This window comes from Scedosporium apiospermum (assembly GCF_000732125.1).
Source record: "Scedosporium apiospermum strain IHEM 14462 chromosome Unknown SEQ_SAPIO_0106, whole genome shotgun sequence".
Lineage (NCBI taxonomy): Eukaryota > Fungi > Ascomycota > Sordariomycetes > Microascales > Microascaceae > Scedosporium > Scedosporium apiospermum.
In genome coordinates this window covers 1-23,843 of record NW_015971807.1, presented here as the reverse complement: position 1 = coordinate 23,843, position 23,843 = coordinate 1, and the positions used below count along the sequence as shown (strand labels likewise).

The following is a 23,843-nucleotide window of genomic DNA, read 5'->3' as shown; positions in this document are numbered from 1 at the left end:
ACCAGCATGCCAACCAGCCCGCCTGGTATCGAAAACAAGATCTGTCCAATTCATATGAAAACCCGTTTTCTCGTGCCATTGAAACGTGTGCTATGAAATCAAAAATCAATGATATTGGGCAAGAGGTAGTTAATCATGAAGATGGATACCAGCCCTCTCTCAGACTGCCTTATGCAAGTCAACGGCAGTCATGACTTATGTATATATATGAAATGAAATGAGATATCAGTCCAATCTATGGGTTTTGTATGCATGCGTGTTCCCATCTAGGTATATCCTCCAACAAGCAAATAAGCAGTCAACTAATTAGGCATAAGAGGAAAAAGAAAATCAAGACAATCAAGAAATCATAACCATACTTTTCATCCTTTTGTATGTCGACGATGGGAAACAATTTGGCATTTCTCAACAGCCCAGTGGAGAAAGAGAAGAAAGCAAAGGGGTTGAGAAGTTGAGGAAAGGTTGGAGGGGGGGAGCAAAAAGCAAGGGAACTAAAGGGCATCGGGGCGAGGCAAAGATATAGCTGCAAGGTCATTTCCGCTGTGTGTCTCTGCCCAATAACCTGTGGCGCAGAGGGTTCATGATAAGAGAATAATATCAAAAGGGGGTCTTTTTGAGAACGAGTATCCTCAGGAACGAAGGAGACCGCAAAGGAGAGTGGTCTTAATAAACGCTCCCTTGGACACTCTTCTCTTCCTTTTCCAGGCGGGTAAGCTCGTCCTCGTTGAGAGGCGACGCGAGGGCGTCCCCGGGCCTCGTGTCCGGAGACCCCACGTCCGAGCCAACATCACTGCTGCTGTGGCTATGATCGCCCAATCGGTTAGCCATTGCGCCACGGCCCATTCCGCTCTCGTCGAGGTACACACGTTTTTTTCGATCGGCCTCGTCGTCGTCGGCTTCCGCGTCGACGTGGCGAATTCGGACCTTGCTGCTGTGCGAGGTGCTGTGGATGCGCGCCGCAAGGCTGCCCAGCCCGCTGCTTCCCGGTCGGCGGCCTTCCTCGTCCGCGGACAGCTCGTCGTCGCTACCGCTGAGCGAGGCGTGGCCCGAGTAAGTGCCGCCGCCGTCACGTCCGATGTGGAGATGAGGAGACCTGAGGCTACGAAGGCGGTCTTCGGCGGAGATGAAGGAAGGTGTTGCATCTGGCGAGGAGGAGTCCAGCTCCTCGAGGGCCTTGGTGATGTCGATTTGAGGGCCACTGGCAACTGTTGTGGTACTGTCTTGGATCTGCACGGAGCGCTGCTGCTTTGTGATGTGGCGGCGAGTGCTAATGGTCATCAAAGTCGAGGAGGAATTCCCGCTGGTGTTTCCGTTAGTTCCGTTGCTGTGGCCGTTCGTACCGTTCGTACCGTTAGCGCCGTTTGCACCAGCCTCGTCTCGTAAGCGAAGGGTTTCGAGGTCCTCACGTCTCTTGTATTCCCTCCGGTGGTCGCAACCATGCGGACAACCTCCCCATCGACGAAGAGAAACAAAAGTTTTTGTGCGGGTGAGCTTTGCGGCATCTTTGTTGGCCTGTGTCCCCGATTCAAGCTGCTCTAGGCGCTCTCGCCGTAGTTCCGACCATGTGCGTAGCTTGTTTTCTAGTAGGTACTTGCCGGTCTCCTCGATCTTTCGCATTATGAGAAACTCGCAGTGATTGATGTTTCGAAGGTCTTCAAAATGCTCGACGGTGAAATGGTACCACTTCATTAGGAAAACGCGAGACATGAGGCCATGGGTAACTGAAGGCGAGGGTTAGTACTATGTTGGGGTCTAGCATATATTGGTGAAGGGGGAGGGAACGACGAACCAAGTACGCAAACGCTGGCAAAGTCATCTTCGCCAAACTGGCGCCACAAGGACTCGTTAAAGCCACTGATTCGGTCGTACGCATCAGCAGCGCTCTCTCCGTTGGGAATTCTGTAGAAGAAGTGACCATAGTCGGCCCTCTCCTGCCACATGCGCTCCATCTCAGCGCTGCAGGGCTGGAAGTTCCCGAAGTCCTGTTCTCGGAGACGGGGCTCCTCATAGACTTTGATATTCTCGCGCTTCCAAGGGCTCGGCTCCTCGCTCTCATCCTCACCCGTCAAAGTCTCGAGGATACCCTCGGTCGTCTCTCGAGTTCGTCGGTAGGGGGATGTGAAGAAGTGGAGGGTATCGGTCGGTTTAAGCATGGACCGCAGGCGACGGCCCGCTTCGTGTGCTTGTTGCCATCCGAGCGGTGTGAGCTTGACACGGTGATCTGGGATGGTCTGGTGAATGTCTCGGTTTTCTGAGTAGGTGAATAGCTAGTTAGTTCAAGTTCTCTCGTAGCGATGAAGAGGGCTAAATTGAAGATGAGGCAGCATAGGGACGGTAGTCTGGGGAGCCTGAAAACTAGCGCTCACTGCCGCCGATGGATGCCGAACTCGGGGGGAAATGCATCCAGACATGGGCCGGTCGAGGAGGGCAGGCGCAAAAGAAAACGGGCAATTGGTAAGGGAAGGTGTTGTGCGTACTGTTGCCTTCTGACTGGGCATGTCTAATGACGATAATCAGGCGCGGCTTAGCCATGGTGTTCGATTCGTAGTCGTCGTATAATAGTTGTGAATTGGTGGAGAGTAGTGGTGTAGTCGACAAAATCTAACCGTCGAACCAAGGTTTCGGGTTTGGAGGGGAAGAGGGGAGGCTTAAGGGTTAAAAAATAAACCAGGAACAATCGAGAACGTTGTTTGAGCTGGAGCTAAACGTTTTTGGACTTCCCCAATGAAACAAGAATTGGGAAGTATGACGCCGGCGACGTTTTGGCTGAGAGAACCCGGCTTTGGAGGGGTTGTTGTTCTGGGTGGGAGGCGAATATGGGACGAATTGTAATATGTTTCAAGTAATTCGTTCCTGAAATGGGTGAGGTATCGTATCGTTGGGATCGGATCTGATTGAATCAATTGCTCGGTGCTCAGCAGGAATCCGTGAGACGTTTGAGATGTAGCCTGGACTGAGCCAATGAAAGTGTCGACCGCAATGGCGTGTGGCTGATCACTTTGGTGGAGTTTAATGGGATATCACAAGGTGGTGGTACGAGCGAGATCTGGGCTCAAGTTCGTGAAAGGACGAGTTGGAGTTTAGTTTAGTTGATGGAGAGGTGTGATGTGAGAGGTGCGAGGTGATGAAGTACGAAGGTAGATGTAGGTTTAGATCAACAGTGCCAAAATGTGACTCGATTTTTCGTTGAATTTCTTCTACCCCTGGTTCGCTGCACTGCACCTTCCCTCGGTCGGAGGTTTTGCATTATTAAGGCGGACCTCGAATAGAACAAGTCGAACCTGCCGCATCATCATCCTCTCAGAGTGCGCCGATGGCCAAGACTTTCTCAGCCGATAAGCTTCGAAGCGAACTAACCTCCTTGTACAGCAGACGACAGGAAACTACACGAGAGCCGAGGGTGTCTAGCGAGGCAATGCTGCCCCCCCTTGCGGCCCCGGGCGCCACGTCGGCCGCCATAGGCCAGCGCCTTCCTGAAGGGAATCAGCTCCAGGCCTGGCTGCAACCACTTCCTGCATCATTCTGAGCATTTGCCGTACGATGAGATGGAGTCGACACAACAGCAGACAGGGATCAATATCCTCCAGATTGGCAGATCCATACCAGGAATGAATGTGAAAAGGGACGAGTTGGCGCAGCCACTAGACCGAAACTTGGCATGTTCCAAGCAACCCTACCAACGCCGTCCTGAACTCTGAATCATCCTATCAACTCCAAGAGCTCTCACAGTCGGGCAATGTTCGCCCTGGATGGAGGGCGGCAAACTGATCCAATCGGTGGAGCCCGCCCCAACACAGATGGGGCGGCGCTTGTGTGCAGTCATATGGGCCGAGGGTAAGGAAGCGTTTTTACGTTCTAGAACTCTAAGAGTGGTCTGGCTTCTGGATTTCTGGATTTCTGGAATTAATAATGGAATTGATGGAGAGCTTCAGAGAATTACCAATATTAGTAATGCCAGCCTGCTCAAATGGGCTCGCTCTGCCCCTACTGCATCTCAGTCCAGATTCAGTTTGTCTGTCCGTCCGATCTGCTGGGCATCAAGGTGCTCGAGGACGGCGCATGACGCCGATTTCGCAGCCTACTCCGTACACTCAGTGGAGTGCAGCCCGGGGCCTGGCGCTACTAGTACAATTATTACCATGCTTCCATGCTCAAAAGTGCAATTCTGGAAAAAGGGAGGGGCAGTCGTTGAAACTTGGGGCGGACGACCTGTAGGTGAATTGAGGATTAGAGCCTGGCCAAGTCGAGCAAAGTAGCAAAGAACCTTCCACGCTGCTGAACTAAGCCTGACTCACACGTAAAGGTACCCATTTGTACTTTTAGCCTGGCAAGTTCGACGTTGGCTTCTCTGCCAACCAAAATGGCGGGGCGTCACAGGGGGGCAAACAATTAAACCAAACACAGCTCGAGGCTGAAGGAAAAATAACGGAAGAAAAAAGCGTCATCAAATTGATCACCACGCATCATCTCCAGCGCGGCAAGGTCATTTGATGAGACACTCCACTTTCGACTTCATGACCCAAGAGTTACGACGGCGCGCATCATCATACGAAATTCCAATCCCCGATCTTGTGACCCCGGACTTTTTACAGCTCGTGACGGACATCATCAAACAACATCCCAAGCACAGTGACCGCATTGCTCCGCGGTCAGCTGAGAAACAGCTAGACAACCAAAGTTTCGCCTCAGCGCCTCGCCCCGAACCCCCGCCTTTCGGATCTCCCCTTTCCCCCACATTAATCGAAAGCCAACAGCCGAAGAAAAGTAAAGTTGCTTCACTGCACTACGACTCCCACACAATGTCCGCGGGCGGCCCCGAATCCATCCCCACCTCCCAAGACCGCATCTCCAAGCGTCCCGCCAAAAAACGCGCCCTAACCCCAACCTCAACCCAAGCCGCCACCCTCAACGCCCTCTTCGCCCGTCCCGACCAAGAAATCCGCACCGAGCGCCCTCAGCCGCGCGCCGCCCCTTTACCCCCCGACATCGTCACCAATGTCCAAGGTTCCAGCGCCGGCGCCGGCTCGGGCGAATTCCACGTCTACAAGGCGGCCAGGAGGAGGGAGGCTGATAGGTTGAGGAGGATGGACGAGGAGGCCAGGAAGGAGAAGGAGCATGAGGATTTCGAGAGGGAGAGGAGGGCTAGGGAGGAGAAGGATGACGAGAAGACGAGGAAGAATAGGGAGAAGAGGGAGAAGATGAAGGCGAGGAAGGCGAAGGCGCGCGCTGTCGCCAAGGCTGCGGGGAGTAAGAGGCCGGATTCAGACGACGCGGCGGGGGGCGCGAATGGGGCTGCCAGCGTTTTGGAGGATGTTCGAGTCGACGCGCCGCATGCGAACAATAACAGCAACGTACCGACTGCTCCCTCGTCGGGCACCAATACCAAAAAGGACGACCATTCGGCGGAGGTGGAGACCGAAGGCCTAGTCATCCATGATGATGATTGATTCTTCATTACGGAGACTATCGAGTGTTTGGGCCCGAGTCCTGCCTTCACATTCTACGGACCCGCGGAAAAGTTTCTCAGTTTCTCACTGGCGCCAGCCTGATGAACAATCGGCGAGTACCACGAGCCGTTGGGCGCCAATGGATTCACATCTATTTGGGTTTTTCTTTTTCTTAATATTTCTACCTTTTTCTTTCCTGTAAACTCTGACCCTACCATCTCTATTTGGGCAACCGTTCATGCGTCGGCCGGTACAGGGGTATTCGAGCGCAAAACATACAACGTATCTTTCCCCGACGATTCGGGTCCTTCCCGCTGACTATCTTTAGATCCATTCCTTTTTTTGTTCGAGTCACTCACGTGCTCTGTTCCCTTTACTTCTCCCGCACTTTTTTCTTACTCGTCTCCTCCCCCGCCCGTCGGGCCGGCATGTTGGACCTTCTTGGCGCTGCAGATATCATCGACACGCAGTAAGAGGCATGCGGCCTATGGTCCAGTCGTTAGCTTCAACGTTACATTCCTGTAAGATAATGACAAATAGTTCGCCAATAAAAAAGGCAAAACGGCAAGAACGGCTCTGTGGCATGGGATAGAAAGGTTGTGGTAAAAATGTGAATACTTACCTCGATAGCTGTCTTTAGGCTTTGAAGCTTGATGGCCTCCGGCTCCCAGACACCGTACTCCTTCATGTCCGCAATCGTACCCGAATCACCGTTGATGCCCCACGTGTGGTGGCCCTCTGCATGCTTGGCCCGCAGATCGGTAAGGACTCGTACCGGGCTCTTACCCGCGTTCTGAATGAGCGTGCGAGGGATGACCTCCAAGGCCTCCGCGACGGCCCTGTAAGGCCACTGCTGCACACCCTCGATGCCCTTGGAGAGCTCTCGAAGACGCACGGAGACAGCCATCTCCGTAGCTCCACCACCGGGCGCAAGACTGGGGTGGAACATGACGTTCCTCGCAACGCCCATGGCGTCGTGAAGGTTTCGCTCAATTTCGTTGAGAACATCCTTAGAAGGACCCCGTAGGAGGATGGTGCAGGCCTTGGGGTCCTTGCATTTGGTGAGGAAAGTGAAGTACTCGTCGCCAATCTTCTCAATCTCGAAGAGGCCGCAGCCAGTACCGACATCTGACTCCTGAAGGTCATCAACTCGATTCACAATAGTCGCGCCGGTGGCTCGAGCGATACGGTTGTTGTCGGTCTTTCGGACTCGGCGCAGAGCCGTAACGTTGGCCTTGACCAAATAGTGCTGAGCCAGATCTATCAGAGGACATGTATGTTAGTAATAGGACGGCACTTGGAGTAGACCGGGAGAGGGCTATCGTAGAAGCATGGGAGAAACGTACCTGATACACCCTTCTCAGTGATGACCAGGTCAGGCTTCAAGGCGAGGATAGCATCGCACATGGCCTTCACCTGCTCCTCCTCAATCTGAAGAATGCGGTTCCAGTCCTCCTCTTTGGAGATCTCGATATTAGTTTGCGACTCTCCCTTCTTGTACTCGAGAGGACAGTCTAGGAGCACGATCCTGGGGTTTTCTATCCTCCTTCGCATCTTAGGGTGGGTAATATCCTTGTTGAGCATGACACCGTCTAGCACCCTGCTGTCCTCGATCTCGCCACCGGGAACCTTTTCTATACGGGCATACCGCTTAATATCGACCTCCTTTTTGCCGTTACCAACCTCCCACGTTACGGTCCGTACCGCCTTTAGGGCTAGGTCGCACATGAGCTGCGACCACCTCGAGACGAATTTAGTGCCGATAGAGGAGTTGATGAGGCGGTACATGGCCTTGTCGTTGTTGATATCGATGGGGAGGGAGATGTCGTCGACGATTTCGAGAGCGTCTGTTAGCGCCCTCTTGAAGGCTTGTATAATCATGACGGGGTGGATGTTTCGCTCGAGTTCGGGAAGGGCCATGGCTAGTATCTCTCCGGCTGTACCCTGTTAGTACCTCTGTCCGAGAAATGAAGGGCAAAAAAAGACGAGAAGAGTGCAGGTATCGCATACCAAGAATAATAACTGTTGTAGTACCATCTCCAACCTCCTCATCCTGAGTCCGGCTGAGCTCGATCATGCTCTTCGCCGCAGGGTGAGACACCTCAATCTCTCGTAGAATGGCATGGCCATCGTTGGTAAGAACTATTCCGCCCATCGGATCGAGTAGCATCTTCAACATGGCCTTGGGGCCGAGACACGAGCGGATGATGTCGGCGACGCTAGAGTGGCAAAGTTAGAGGACGAGAAGGGAGAGGAGAAAGCTGCGGGGCTCGAGGAATAGAACATACATCTTCGCCGCAGTAATGTTGGACAGCTGAGCCTTGCGGCCAGTCTGCCTCTCACCCGACTGGGTGTCTAGATATGTCTCGTTAGCAAGGGTTGTCCAGAGTTCGGTTGCCCGCAATCCCACGAACAATCTGACGGCGAGGGGCAAGGGGGGGCAGGTCGATAGGGGCCATGGTGGGGGAGCAAACGTACTCATAACCACTACAGGAGCCTGCATCTTGGGCAATCCTGTTGGCGATAGAAAATATTAGATATATCGGATGGGATTAAGTGTAGACACGTTTCGTCGGTGAGTAGGTAGCGGGGGGGAGCAACTGAAGCTTCACAAGGCAGGCAGCCAGAATTGTCATCAAATCCACCAAAAAATTCAGAAGACGAGGGGCACAAATGCCAAGACTCTCCACACCTTCCAACTGCTTCCCAGAGCTCTATCGGCAAAACTAATTTTCCGAGAGCGGGCCCTGAATCGCCCAATCAGAGAACGGCATAGACAGTCTCTCCTTCAAGCCTCCTCAACGTCATGCGAAGGCTCGCAAGCATCACGATCCATGAATCCACTGGCAAAGACGGGCTTCACTCCGCTCCTGCAACTAGGATGAAATCCGTAATACACTTTGAAGCTAGAAACAGCCGGGTAGCGCAGGATAGCGTAGGATAGCAGAGGATAATACACTTCACGAGCCATCTTGCAGTTGGCTCCGAGCCCTGAAACCTCAGTTCAATCTTTACTTCTACTCGTCTCTCTCCTATCAATCCTATTAAAACTAGGTATTCTTCAAAGACGGACCCTCACTTCGTGGGAGTTTCCTGAACCTCTCTCATGGAGATATTCGCCAGCAGGCTCCGGCGTAGATGTGGTGACGCTCGCGTCCACTTCATTCAACTTTGTGAATACGAGTCCCTGCGTTGGGAGACACATAGTTCAGGTCCCCGAGGACTCCATCACGTATGCCTAAACTACACGATACAACCGATGAGCAAGAGGGGCCAGTGCACATTCTCAGCTCACCGGCCCGTCCCCATCAACATCTTGGCAGACAGAGCAGGAGAAGCCCATATATATAGTATCTGAGCCAATGTAGCCTTTCCGTTATCATACAGATATCGCTATCTCAAGTCGACAGGCGGACCTTTCCATCTCCCTATAATCCATGAGGCTGTCCTAGCCTCCTTGTATAAGCACACAAACCCACTCTACCCACTCTCATCAAGACCTAACAGTTGCGTTCCGAGTCAAGTGGCCGCTGACACTCGTTTTATTGGCAGTTTATGGACCCGCGTACGTTTTCTAAATACAAAGGAAGTATCTTAGGAAAGAGCGCCTTCCGCACCTTCCTCGTTCGCACTCGGCCGCGGTCATATGCTTTATATATGAGGCTACGGCAAGAACTTCCAACCGAGCAGCTCAAGCAGTGGCGACACTGCGACCAATGGCCAAGTGGTCATTGGAGCGCTCAGAAGGTTAGAAAAATTTCAATTTTCGTAGCTCGCGGCAAGCAACCAGGATTCGATCCTGGGAGCGAACCCCGAGCGAGCTTTTGGTCTTTTTTTTTTTTTTTTTTTTTTTCCCTTTATCCCCTCTCCTTTTTCTCTTCCCTATGACTCCGTCTTCATATGCGGCAACGGTCTTATCTTTGAGAACTTCTTTGATCGAGTTTCGAACTTGATTGCCGGGGAGCCCTTGCTCTCAGCTTCGAAGTATTATGCCCCTTGGCCGCAATTGATTATCATCCTCACTCTCAACGCTTAATGGGTCACCAATTGGCGGCATAGCCTCCAATCTTATCCACGCCCGCCGAAGGATAGGAAAGTAGGTTGGCGACTGCAAACCTTGCGTTTTCGTGACAACGTCGTTATCTCGGGGCGGGGCCTTCGTAAGCCTAGGTTCTTCAAGGCCTTTATGATCGCCGAAGTGAACGACATGATTCCGGCTCTGAGCCGGCATGTACCGCCTGACGGCTGTGATATGGGAACGACGGGTTACCATCAGAGAAGGGAAAGCGAGAAGAGGATGTAGTAGTACCTAGCAGCTAACCTGAGAAGACCGCGAAGGATGTCGCTTCGAATCAGTCATCCATTCCTTGGAGTCAGCCGTTCTCTTTTTGCTTGCGTCTGCCTGAGATTTCGAAATCGAGGTGAGTGAGACATTTTGGCAAGTTGGGTCTAGGCTTTCCGTGCCGTACGCGTCGGATAATTTTAAGAGGGCTTGGGGAAGGGATGTTCTGGTTACCAACCTCTTTGGAATCTCTCGCGATTACCTGTGTACATCTCGATCGTTTGAAGTAAAGTTTCACCCTCTTTTTTGCAGTTTCCTTGATTCCGCCGGGGTGTTGTATTATCTATCGAACACCATCGTCAATTGGTAGTGCAAGGTCAGGAGTGGCGAGCGTGTGGCTTCAAAACCGTGGATCGATTTCTTTACGGAGTGCGAAGCAAAGAGGATGAAACCTAGAAGATAGAAAAGGGGAAACCGAAGCTGGAAACACTCATCGAGGGCCGCCCATATCGCAGCGAATCATCACATCTTCTTTGCTACACATCATGTTCAAGAAACTGCTTGGCTAGCTAGTCATTTTACTATTTTCTTCCTCCGCTCCGGGCGTTAAGAACACATAGGATCACTCCCATGAACACCGCAGCGCCTACGATATCCCCTCCAGACCACTGGCAGAGAAAACGCACATATTGGGTCCAGCATCATCCCACCGATTGCGGAGGTCTCCAAAACTAACGTAGCTGGGATGCCCACGAGTTGCTCCTTGACCGTCTCTCGGACCTGAGAGCGCGTATGACTGCCTCGGAAGAAGGTTATGATGAGGATGGCCTGCCTGGAGCATAAGCGTTCCTCGACGTCGGACTATTGCTTTATCGGTGATGCGGAAACCCCGAGGACCAAGCATGCACCTCATCTCTTCTACTCCGGCTCTACAGCCTCTAGAGATGACCGTGTATGAGTACAGAAATGGACACCCATTTCCATTCCCATGTTCAGGGGAGTGGGTGTCCACCATCGGACAGCAACCTACATATGGTACGACTATAACACCAGACCTGTCGTGGACTCCCGTTAGATCAACGCCTCACTCCAACCCCCAGAACTTCTTGCTGTTACACCTCACTAAAATCCCCCAAATCCACCGATCGTGATTCACTCCTTCTGCATTCCAGACAGAAAAGGCAACTTTGGCCGAGTATGTCGTGTACCCGATATCGATGAAGCCAATGCCCGCGGCCAATTCCAACGACCGAGGCGTGGGGAAAAAAAAAAAGGGAAAGACCTAGCTCGGCTCAAACATCGCCGAGTAAGCGAGGGAGGAGAAACAAACGCAGGACTCGCCTTGAACAGCACGAGAATGCCTGCAGCGAGCATATCTCCCACCCTGTGTCCAAAGCTGCGCACACTGGAACACAAAATCGCAATCGTGAGGGGAAAAGCCTTCGCCCAACCATGCAAAACTTCATTCTGCCCCTTCAGCTCCTCCTCCAAGTAGTATTTCTAGCCCCCACCGCTCCCTTTGCCGCATCAAGACACCTGCAGTTCAAGGAAAGTCCCTACATGAAATGCAGTATGCCACCCCTTTACCATACGTCCCAGCTCCTGCGGCCTCACTCTTCAGGTGTCAGACTATCCCCTCAAACATCAATACAAAATCATTCATGATAACAAGGGGGTTTCTCCCTCAAAAAACCAAACAGCATTTAAAAAAACTACGTCATGTAATAACACGCAGCATTGCGGAAATATCTCTCCTCAATACTTGATTTATTTTGCTCTATATTCTTACTCCTGAAAAGCTGCCTCTTCTGGTGCCTTGCAGCAGGCCTACGTCCTGAGGCTGAGGTCATCTCTGTGCGCTGGTTGATGCTAGGTGGGAGCTACACACACACACTCACACACACACCAATGTCTGAATTGGGGCGAAGCTCATACGTCTGTTCCCAAGGATTTGATCTTTGAGGGTGTGTTAATCGCGCATTACAAACCCCCGAAGAGAGGAGGAGGGCAATATTGGTGAGATTTTTCGAGCCGTAATTTGGATAGTTTGGTGGCATCAACTTTTAGTGCTTATGGCAGCTTCGGTGAGTGTAATTATACGCCCGTAAAGAGATAACGCCTCCTGATTCAAAACGGAGGTGGTGACCGAGATGTGATCAATACATGCCTCGGTACAACGCAAGGCTGTAACCCTATTCTACATGCCGGACGTGATTGTCGCTCGGAGACGCCGGCGACTCAGGTTTAGTTTACTCTGGATAAGCGACAAGGCGAAACGGCCGAGGAGAAGAAAACAAGAAGATGTCCTCCCCTCTGCCTGCATCGCGACTCCGCGAACCGAGCTTGGGGGTGCGGGGGGGATCGTTTACCTCCTGGGACTTGCAGCCTGCGTCAATCGCATGTAACAGGATGAGCCATTCACCAATATCGCAATTTGACCCGCTCGTAAGCGAAAACGACAGAGATACACACATGTTACTTGTAAGACAATAGTTCGTACATCCAAGGCTGGCATGTGAAGCAAGGGGCTGAAAAAATAGGCCCGGACTCGTAGGGAGGAATACTATTGTTCAAAGTGGTTTGCCGTGGAACGGTCATCACAATCCCATTACCATGGATTTGTCACTACGTGAAGACCGAGAGATGGTATCAGCTCAAGGATGGACCTAGTTTCCTCTCCCGTCCGTCCTTTTCTAGTCCCAATTCAGCCCGCAAGTGGCCGCCAGCACAAGACAAGGCGGGTTCGAGGAGCGGCCACGTCGTTTTGGCTCCCTGCCGGTCTCAGTCTCATCACACACGGGAAAATCCAACAACACGGACACGGGCACGGAAACTGGTATTTGTGGCTTGCTCCCATCACATCGTAATCAGCACTGTACTCGAGAATGAACATGGCCGAGAGCTGGTATTAGCGTAAGCCCGAAGGGCGAAGATCAAGGAAACGGTGAGTGTGGGCCACATCGCGCTGTATGAAGCATACTCATGCCCGATCCTCCGGTGTTCCCTCGATTGATGGGCCACTTGCCGCCGGTGAAGGGGGGCCCAGCGCTTCCATTTTGCTCATTGACGTTACCCGTTTCCACTACTGCCCCTTAGGTCGACACCCTTGAGAATCCCAGCCCTCAAATCCGTGACGTGACGGCGCCAAAATGAACCATGAACAATAACCAGAAGATTGGTAAATGAAGTACCACACCGAGACCAGAACTCTCCCGGTGAGCCGGGCCAAGTTTCATTCCGGGATTAGGTGGATCCAAGGCCATTAACTCGGATTCCTATTCACATTCTTCGGTCCCGTCAGCATTCATCCCCCCTTGCCACCGATGCCGTTGCTGTGCTGTTGTCATTCTCGCTGTTGAAACAACTACTTCTTTCTTCATCCTCCCTTGCTTCGTGAATCGGACGAGCCCCTTTATCCCTTGCATAACCTCAGGCCGTCCTCCTCGGGGAAGAAGGAATCTACCTTTGTAGAGTTTTTGCATCAATAGAAGCCGACAGGGTAGGTGTCCCGTGGCAAACCTGATCTCTGATTGCTCCCCCAACAGAAACTGACCGTTACACAGATGGGCAGGAGCAACACGAGGCCCGGTCGGGGCTGCAGGCAAATGGCTCAGTGACAAAAATTGCAGTGTAGATCTGGCCGGGCCTGAGATGGCCAGTCAAGCAAACAAATAAGCCAAGAGAAAGCCACCCGTTTCTTTCCCCCCTCTCGTCGGCGTTCGGGCGCCAAGAAAATGAAGGCACAGATCTCTCGTAGACACCGGAGTTAGGTAAGTGACGGATGTCATGTCATGGCACCATTCGGCCACTCACACGCCGTCTCCGTGTGATGAGACTGGCCGCCGCTGACGGCCACGGGACCCTTGGGAAATTGAGATGCCTCCTTGGACTTGGCGAGACCTTCAGTGATTAGACAGAGGGCATACAAACTTGCAATGTAACCTCGTTTGATTCGCAACCGCTTGGTCGGGATAATCTAAATCGGTGATAATGGATGGTTGCGAGGCAAGCACATTCTAGAGCTAGCAGAGAAAAGATATCCTGGATGGAGATTAGCATGATGGGGGCGCTGCACAACATGGTTCGCAGGGCAAAGGGGATTAAGGGGGGCCAAGGAGGAAGCAAACATATTGAGAACAGGCAATAGGCCTGGCGATGTGTGAGACAGGCTTGTCATGCAGCCGTACCAAAGCCAAGGGTATCACACACTCGGGGGGGACGCCGAACGGTCGTAACCACGTCCAGTTGTCGGTGGCTATCGCAGATGAGGGCTAACCACTCTGTTGCCAGGAAGACTTTACACTCTTTCTCCCCTTGCTTAAGCCACCCCTCTAGCGCGAGGCAGACCCGTGGGAGAGGCAGGAAAAGGGAAGTGACGCATATGCGACAGAACAGGCATGGCTCTCATTACCCCGAGAATGCCAGTGCGCCCTCCATGCAAGTTGCCAGCACTCAATAATAATTGCCCCAGCCAGCTTCTCGTGAGCTGTGGGACGGCAGGCGTGTGTGTGATGGTCATCGCTGGGGAGGTATCAGATTTCGAAAATGGAATAGTGCACTGTGCCGCGCAGGTGCATTGGGAACGGACGGCTGTATGCATCTAGGACCTGGGGAAGCGAACTAAGAGTATACAGGGTATTCAGGGTATTTGGGGAGGGGGCTTAGCCATCCCGATGGTTGTTCCCCACAGCCACTTTCCATTGATCTAATAGTGCAAACAGGAAATGGCACAGCTGGGAAGGACGCAAGAGAATCAATAATGGGTCATCTGGTCTGGATTCGATACGGCGATGGCGTTGGAGATCATCGCTAACCTCATGTGTGGAAGATGAGGGCAAGCACTGACACCCCCTCACTTTGTCCTTGGATGACCAAGGGTCTGTTTCCCCTCACACGCCCTCTGTAATTTGAAGCACTAGCCCGTAGTTTTCCATCGAGAGCCTCTCGATATTACTTCACAGTTCGACCTCCTATTTTAGGGGTCCACCATGCTTTTTTTGTTCGGAGTGTGGAAGTGCCGGAGGCTGCGCAGCTGTGGATGGATAAGTCGTGGTGGGGGCCGAGAAATCCGGGGGATGGCTTGGCTAGTGTAGTCTGGAGTCCAGACGAACCCAAGGGCGTGATGGGCGATGAGAATTCCCAAATCAGAAAGAGGGTGTCCAGGAGAAAAGTGATCGACCCCTCGACATCAATAAACCATTGTCCCCTTTGAAGGGGCTAGACGACACTGTCGTAAACAGAGAGCGAATGCCGTGGTCAGATGACCACACTTTCTCGCATGGGGTGCGTATGAAGGAGGCTATTGAGGACTGTTTCCTCCTCTTGGCACATGTCCAACCTCTACTCTTACACTATGCCAGGCTTCGTGGGGTTCCAGACGGGAACATTACCCCAGACCTTAGGCCTATTTGGAGATGGTGTAGTGCTCTGTGGTGCAAGACGAAATGATACGCCATGGGACCCGAACCTTGTTGCCCCCCCCCGCGTCTTCGGTCTTCATTATTCGTCCTACGAAGTTCTGGGACGTAATCATCTAGGATGCGATGCCCTTTCAGGCATGGCAGTCAGAAACGATATGATACCATTCGGGAGGCTCGGGCGCGCTAATGAGTTCATTTCTCATCAAATCGAGGTCACCTTAATTCGTACACAGAAGCCCGAGGAGACCCAAACTCCATGAGTAGCGTAGAGATGCTCATGCTGCTAGGTTGCTAGGGGGCAGGTGATGAGCGGATAGCACGGCAGCCTGCGCTAGTGTCTGGCAGGCAAAGGTCAAGACATTCGTGAGGGCGCACACGACAATCACTTTAATAATGTTGACTTTGGTTTGTCATCTGAAGACTCGATTTGTCTTGATTGTTCTTCCTGCCCCCCACACGTCGACCTCACTTGACCCAATTGCTGCGTAATACTGAGGAATATAACGAGAAAGAAGCGAGGATGCCGAAGAGCGCGACGATCCCGATACGTAAGACACCGAACAAGACGCCGTTGCTCCTCGTGGACTTCGGGTCCATGTCTCTGGCCCAGCCGCTAGATTTGTCTCCAGAATATATCACAACGAGTAATTAAAACGTAGAACTAATAATTTCCTTCTTTCGCGAGCCGAGAGATGAGGCTAGAACAGCACATGGCCTTCGAGTGGGGTTTCTTGATCATGTTCCAGAACAAGTGTGAACCAGAAATCCAACGGTCCTGGTTGATGTACATGAGTCAGTCACCATTGGTGCGGCCGCCGATATGGTTCGATTCTTGAATTCCACGTTTATTAGGAATGCATACATACGACGACTTCGACTCGACCTCAGCTTTGCGGCTGGCCAAATGCAATGCTGCTTTTTTGGATGTCGTTTCAAGTTGCTTTTCCCTCTTGCTTCTGCGTCTTGTGGAGCGACGGAGGATTGTGAGATGCGGCTTCCCCGCAAAATATTTTAGTGGGTCAAAAAGCGATTGATCAATCGATTTGATCAAATCCAACATTGAGCATTGAACCCTGCCAAGTAGTCTACAAACTGTCCCTTCGTAGCTTTGTACCCAACCCCCACATTGTTCAACGACTCAAATTTCAAAATTCCTGCTCTGAATTTCGAAGTAATACACCTTTCAGCACAATGACTAATATGAGGGGGGTCCCACAGAATTGTAGAGACAGAGACGGAGGTGAGAGGCAAGAGCTGTCTTACTGGCTTTACTTCCTAAGTCGAATTGATCGCCGGTGTTACTTCGTACGCGAGTACGAAGTTTGACTACACTAGCGCTCAAAGTCGTCGTTCGCCCCTCTTCCCATCTCCACCTTTGTCCATTTACCCCGGATCATATATCGGGTTAGCATGCAGCAGGCAGCCTGTTAGTGCCGTCGGTCGGCTAGTTTAGTGCCATCCCCAGGCACCACCAAAGAGCCAAGAGGAAATGGGACCATCCCCTAATAAAATTTGATGTCAATCCTTGCCCTCTTCGCTTGGGACACTCCTCTCTCAAACCAGCAGAAAAGGACGGCGTACTCTCTTGCACTTTGAGTATAAGTGTAGCACGAACTAAACGTACGCTACATGCAGAGTCGTAAACGAGGAGGGGCTGCATCATACTACTACTCTACCAAGTATGCACCACCGACGATGCAGACTAACGCTGCTTTCTGCTGCCCCTTTGCCTTTCGGGGTAGTAATTTGATTGCGACAAGCCTGCTCCAACAGCAACGGCAGAGTACAGCCTACATCCGACTCCACACTCCATCTTTCACAGAAACGACGGGCAGGAGTTCGTGAGTTCGTATCCCCCAATGATAGGTCACGTCGGAGCAAGAGGTAGCCCACGGGAAAAAAGCCGTTAGTAGGGGGGAGGGCTGGACTAGCTATGTGAGTGGGAGGTGGGAGGGCAAGAGGGGGCAGGTCGACGCCTACTCCGATGCGGTGCAACCTGACCTGTTATCATTTCCTGCCCGTCATACCCCCTTCACAACGCTCGCAAGCCAAAAGCGAAGCTTCTTGCCCCCACCCCTCCAACATTTATTGATCCTTTTTACGACCGTCTTGCTCTGTGAAAAAAGTGCGTGGAAATGCGTACTCGTATGCAAGGTGTGCCAGTAAAATTATTAGCCCCCACCCCTGGAAGATTTGGTTGTATTGGAGCGACCACACAAATGTCTGTCTGGCAACTTTTTCTTGCTTTGGAGCACCTTCATTGGCGAAGCGCTTCGAGCCGGAGCCTCGTGTTAGCTCGACCCACGCAGAGGAAAAAAGGAGGCGAAAGGCATCCAATAGAAAGTTCACGCCCCCCCAAAGCACGACACGGGCGTACAAAGTATGGGGCAGGGTGCGCCCATCTCGATAACTATGAAGTAACGATTCACTTAGCCTCTCCCCCAGTGTTTTGAGTATGACGCTACAAAGTCTAGAGCGTTCACTAGCCCTCAATCTCGCTAGTGTAGCCGTCCACTTTGAATATCGATGGAGGGGGCGTACAACGACAGAGTATGAAGTCAAGAAAAGCCTCAAATTTGCCCCAGACCATGTATTCAAGCCGTCCACCAACCCTGACGATCTTCAAAGCAACAAAGATCGCACACGGTTCCATCCAAACAAACAAGGCCCGCTTATGGGCCGTGTTGAAACCGCCTGTGGCGAAGTGCAGATGGTTCCTGCGCGTACGAACGTACGAAGTAGCCTAAACTTTTTAAACATTATGCCGAGCTAATGTTGGGCCATATCAATTCTTGGGAATATTTGATCTGCGTTTCTCTTACCCCAAAAAACACACGCACTAATAAAAATTTCAATCACTGGCATTGAAACCGCTTTGCTCGATTAGCCTCGTCTTAGCCTTGGCCTCGGACCTCTGTGGGCGTTTGCAATTCCGCATTTTCATACATTTCTTGGGACAGTCAGTGCATTACGCTATGCGGTCCTCTGGATTCCAGTGGAGCGTCAAAGTTTCCCTAGTTGGCATCGCCTGGACCTCGCCGTCGGTGGCACATTGATCGTAATGCTCGTCAGAGGGTCTCGTGCGTCCTCCAGCCGCAACTCATCATATGTAGGTTGCACATCATCTCCCGACGCCCCAAAGACTAGCGTAAGAAGTAAGGAGTTGAAACAGTCTAGACTTTCAGAGTTCGATCTTGTCCGGGCGGCATTCCTACCGTGTGCAGGGTGCACAAAATGGCTGGACTCCCTCCTTGGCTGCTGGGGTGGTGGGAGCCAAGGATCCGCCAGGCGTCTAAGGAATTCTCCGTAGTCTCCTTTTACTTGCTTGTGATAATAAACACACATACGACAGTTCTTTGATCGAGCGACCCTCCCTCATCATGCCCGTTGACAGGCCGTTGACAGGGGAATTGCATATTTGCCCTTCAAGGGCGTCAGGAGTGGATGTTGACTCGTGGCCTTTATCAAGAAAAGCATGCCGATTCCCGATGGTTGATGTTGCAGTGCTCAATGTCGCGTCTGTAGGCGCCCTGTAACCCGCTTCTGCAGAAGGGGTGCCCTGTCAGTCCTCCGTCTTCGTATCTGCGGTAATACTTCGTAATATCCCAATATTGAAACCTTTCCCTCCCGACTCAGTCCAAGCAAACTAGGACAAGTACGTCTCTGCCGGTCAAGGATCTGTATGTAAGGCGCTTAAAAAGGCAACGGGAGTGCATCGAAAATGATGTGGTTGCCCCAGACCCTGGTCGCCTTGGCCCTTGGCTGATGGACCCCCCTGGCCAAGGTGTAGCCCTCAACGTGCAAGTTTGATGAACACATGCACTTTGACATCTCAGGAATGCGGGGTGAGGAAAATAGGAGGAAATTTCTTGCACCTCAATACCACGTTGATGCGTTGATGAGATCGGACAAAAAGCAATGTTGATCAAGGGGAAAATATGCCAAGAACTACGAATAACATCAATATGAAGCATTAATTCTATGAAGAGAGGGAGTAGAGAGAAGACGACTTCTTCACATCTCAAGGTTTTGGCTTGAAGCCTCAAAAGAAATTGATGTATGTTTTTACACAGCTTGCCCACCTGGCTAGCAGGCTACAAGGAGTTCCGTCAACTCCAGTGCAATCGTGGCTCTGGATAGAATGTGTAATTCGATACCCACAGAATAAGAACGGACGTTGAAAAAAGAATAAGTGGCATCCCGTAGTGCCAATGAATAATACAAGTTGATAATGCCGTGAGCCGCTTCCCGTACATGATCAGCATCCCATGCCTGCGTACGGGTTATTCCTTAGGACCTGGCATGTTCGAACCGTGGTACAATCATGGATAGCCGTGTTACTACGAAGCAATATACGATGCAGAGCGGCTCGGTCTGGTTTTGTCTTTTGACAGAATCGGTCGAGGTGCAGCAACGGGAAACCAGGGGGCCAAACTCACGCCCTGAGGCCCGCACCCCTTTGCTTTTATGTTCAGACAATTTATCCCGTTAAAAAGTATGTCATAAACTGGAAAAGAAGAATAAAAAGCAATTGACCTCGTCTAGAAATTTCTATCGTAAAAAGTAACGAAGATCTTTTCTTTTAGTATGTGCACTTGAGGATATTCTGAAACGTGGAACAAATCATGAGTGACTCTCGTCATCTACACTACCGCTCGTCAATTGGGTCCTCCGTAACTTGATTGCCTATCCTCCGAAGCAAGATTGAAATCAAGGGGAAAAGAGAAAGGGAGAAAAGTCTCTTTGTTTTGACGATGATACCGTTCACAGCAAGCGCCTTCGTTCCGTCTGACGTCGATAATTGCAGACGCGCAGTCGACCAATCACCATGCCATCTTCCGAGTTTCATCAATTGGGAAGGCAGAAAAAAAAACTCTTACCAGTCGGACCCCAACTCAGTCTGTCTTATCCTGCCACCTACACGCCCCCGTTGTCCATGTCAATATCATCAGACAAGGGCGGCCTTTAGCACGGACAGCAACTCCTTCATCTCAGGGCGGCTGGAAAATGCAAGTGCGAAAGACGGGCGATGCGGGACGCCCGTGAATTCGACAAGTTGTGGACGGGATATAATACTGGGCATTAAGTGTAGAAACGGAAAGTCGTACGTAAAACACGGATGTTGTTGTGTAGTATTAGAAGCTGCCACCATACGAGTTATTTTTGAAACGGCCAGATGGTGGGTGCGTCCTTGATTCCCGGTCGGCGAGTTGCGAAAAGGAAAAAGAAAATTTCATAAATGATCATGAAGTAAATAAAAAATCGAAATAAATAAAAAAAGAAAGGGTAAAAAACGCTCAATTGCGCTCTTCCATTATGGTTCCACTTAAGCCGTTACAGACTTATTATCATCAGGCGTGTTCAACATCATCGGGCATAACGATCGCACGATCTCGAAAACCAAAAATGCGTTTTCTTACACAGCAATGGCAGCCCAAACCCTGGGCATACTAATACCCTGCAGCACAGTATGTTCAACCGCTATGGGCAATGCTTGAGAAATTCTAACCGTAAACATGAAGCAATGTCGTCACTGACGGGGATCTTCATGTCTGTGCTTGCGGCCGGGGGTTTTGCATCAATTGATTTCTCTCCATTCCAACTCTGGGTGGCAATAATGCTGGACCAGGAGCAGGCCAGTTATCTGATAGTTTGTTACACTATTAATAACAAGAATTCAACGTTTTTTTTCCCCTTCACTCTCGGAGCCAGCGGCGCCTAAATGACAGGGCATTTCACTTTCGGCACAGTCTCGTCGGGGGAAGCACAAGGCGTATAAGACATAAACCGCCGTAGAATCTACACAACGGAAGCTATGAAGTAAAAAGAATGAAAACCGAAAGTGGATGGAAGCAGTGGAGCAATTGGGCATGATTCAGTCTCGCAGACTTGCAGTTAAGATTAGTCCTCAACGCTGCTTCATCCCAGATAATCTAAGATTATTGCCACCAAGAACTTTTTTTTCCTCTTTTCGTCTTTTTGCACCATCCATGATCCAAACTGCGAGGACGATGGCGTCCACAGCTTCAGTCACGGGTCGCAGCGCAAGTGTCCGTAGTGTCCGGTTTAGCTTCATCTTGGTCTGGGCAGACGCCATCCATCTGCATGTTCACGAGAGCAAGTGGCGTGGCTTAATTACGCCTCGAGCTGTTTTCAGCAAAAAATTTTCTCTCTTTCTCTCTGCTGCTAAACTAGTGGTCAGTGCACACCATGCTGACTTTGCAAGGTGGGAGAGGGGGGCGTGCATCTAAAACTAAGAAAAACAGGGTACATGGCACCTTGGTACCTTTTTTCACTCTGAGCTTTCGAGCCAGGCCCAGGGTGCCATCGATGGCGTGCGCTCCAGTCGTTTCTTTGTGCAGATCGAGCCCTTTTCAGGGTCTCGAGATCTCGTCGACTGGGATGATCTGAACCCAGCCCGGTCGGCCCTTGTCCTGCGTCTACTCCGTACGTGCCGTGTCTCTCTCAGCCTCTCGAACAGGCTCCAAGAAAAGCAATGTGCAAGGGAAAAAAGATTTGTATTGATCGCCTTGCCTTGAGGCAAGAATTCACTAGCGCAGGTGAGCACAGGTGTGCCCTCTTACCCCAGCCCAGCCACGAATCTCTTACTTTTTGTCTTCATTTTTTTGGGGGGCTTCTTTTTATCCCTGGACTCGGGAAGACCATACAAATCGGGACACTCGCAGGACGGCGAAAACCCTTTTTATCAACATGGAAGAGCGAACCAAGCGCACCTCGGGCGCAAGATCGCATTGTGGGCAGGTGCTGCGTTCTCCCATCAGATCAATTTTACATAAGATAAAAACGATTCCGAGGCTCACAGCATAACCGCCTAGCATGAATAATGGCAGATGGAATTGCCACGCACAAAGAAGGCGAGGCGTCGACGATCGATCTCTCTCTGCGAGGCCAAGTGACGTGTTTTGGTATCATTATGGAGATAGATGGCGCCGTCAACTAAAGTTTGACTCTACTCGATTCAACCTTTTAATTCTCCTCTTTTAACTTTCTCCACCCCTTTCCTAATCGACGACGTCTCCGCACTAGGAGGAGCCTTGTTTCTTTTAGCTCATATCTAGTACGAGTATGGCATGGGCTCGGCAAAAAAAAAAAGTAATCTCCGGAACGGGGGGCAAATCTGATAGATAGGCATGAAGAACAAAAATGAAAAATGGCAAGGGTGAAAAAGGCAGAGTGAAGAGATAATATAAAAGGGAAAGGGAAAAATAAAGAAAAAATTTTACTGCATGCCGGAGAATGCCTGTCTGAAGGCAGTCGTCCGCCCGGGGGCGAGGGGGGTACGGAAGTTGTGCATCTCGCACGTCGGTCATTTCCCCTTTGCTCGGGCTACTGTATTCCTTTTTCCGCCTTCAGTTTCGTCCTGCACGAACTTTTTGCAGCTGTCATCAAGATCGCCCCTGTCTCTGCTGTACTAGCGCCCAGCGCTCAGGGTCGACGCCGCCGTGCTTCTTTCTCGGATGCTGCACTCTCCATCATCGGCTAAGGACCGCTGGTCGGAGGTGCATCTAGATACAGAAAAGCAAGCCGACGGCTTTCCACCTGGGAGGAGATGGGCCGAGGAGACGAGAGTGTCTCACAATAATAGGAAAGAAGGGATATTCTTTCATTTTTTGGAACACCTAGAATTTCAGCAGAAGTCTGCACAGTGGCGACGACGATCGCGCTGGTCCGTGCCAGCCAAGTCGCATCAATGGGGTCCGTCAGCTCACCACAAGTCTATCAATTGATCAAATCCGATGAAGGGCAGGACGCCTGCACACACGCACTAATCCCAATACTTCAATGATCAGAGCAAATGTCATCGGCATGACCATGGGCCATATGTCAGTTGGCTCGGCCCAAATGGCTGCTGCGGACGCCCTTTTCCAGGGCACTATGCTGCTTGAGGACTGTCGACCTTACTCGTTTTGACTGAATACCGGACGATCGAGTTCATTGTGCCCCTCCAAGCCCAGGGACCCGGCCCGGTGACTTGAGGATTCGGAGGGCGCTTATCTCCAATAGAGATCCAATTGCCAATGAGAAGCCAATACCAGGGCACAAAAGAGCCACAGGATGCCTGGTTCAGCTGAGGCGTGCGAGGCCAAGCTTTTACCCAATTGAGAAGGATGCTCACACACCTTAGCTCGCTGCATCAGCTCGATGCCCTGGGAAAAGCTTGGGAATATCGCCGCGCTAAAAAAGATGCTCGGCCAAGAAGGAATGGAAACTCTCCGAGGGCTGCTTGATGTGCAGGAGTTATTGCTTTTAGTGTAGATTGCCCATTTATTTTCTTGGGAGCCGAACTTGCCGTGAAGAAAGCAAAAGGGCGCCAGAATTAGGCGATGGAAACTAAAGAAAATGTTCAGAAAAAAATAAATAAAATTACAGATAAAGAATGAGGGAAACAAGCAATTGGGATTAGCTTGCAGATTCGTGCCATTCTGGAAGAATGATGTGGACGTTTGTGTGGATGAGAGAGTCATTTCTCATACATCGCGCCATTGACAAAAGCTCCTTTGCTGGGACCAGCAGTTCGGGAGCTCGGCCGGCATAGTGCAAGAAAACGTGTGGATCTAGAACCTTTTCCGATCCTCAAACCCACACTGAATGACTCGAACGTCGCTCCGATTTTCTTCGCATCAGGAGTACGAAGTCCAGAAAAAAAAAAAAAAAAAAAAAAAAAAAAAAAAA

The 23,843-nt window shown here is 51.1% G+C and overlaps 2 protein-coding genes and 1 pseudogene across 2 annotated transcripts; 1 reads left to right on the top strand and 2 right to left on the bottom strand.

Moving 5' to 3' along the window:
* Positions 1-663: 663 nt before the first annotated feature.
* SAPIO_CDS6635 (Phosphoglycerate mutase) lies at positions 664-2,532 on the bottom strand (the record flags this gene model as incomplete). The annotated part of the gene is made up of 3 exons (XM_016788685.1): positions 664-1,721; positions 1,790-2,251; positions 2,478-2,532. The coding sequence occupies 3 exons, from the start codon at positions 2,530-2,532 to the stop codon at positions 664-666; spliced, it is 1,575 nt and encodes a 524-aa protein (XP_016641629.1).
* Positions 2,533-4,514: 1,982 nt separating this feature from the next.
* SAPIO_CDS6634 lies at positions 4,515-5,447 on the top strand (annotated as a pseudogene; the record flags this gene model as incomplete).
* A 395-nt stretch (positions 5,448-5,842) lies between these two features.
* SAPIO_CDS6633 (uncharacterized protein) lies at positions 5,843-7,950 on the bottom strand (the record flags this gene model as incomplete). The annotated part of the gene is made up of 6 exons (XM_016788684.1): positions 5,843-5,932; positions 6,070-6,707; positions 6,794-7,384; positions 7,458-7,666; positions 7,736-7,802; positions 7,926-7,950. 6 exons carry the CDS (start codon positions 7,948-7,950, stop codon positions 5,843-5,845), a joined length of 1,620 nt encoding a protein of 539 aa, XP_016641628.1.
* Positions 7,951-23,843: the final 15,893 nt, after the last annotated feature.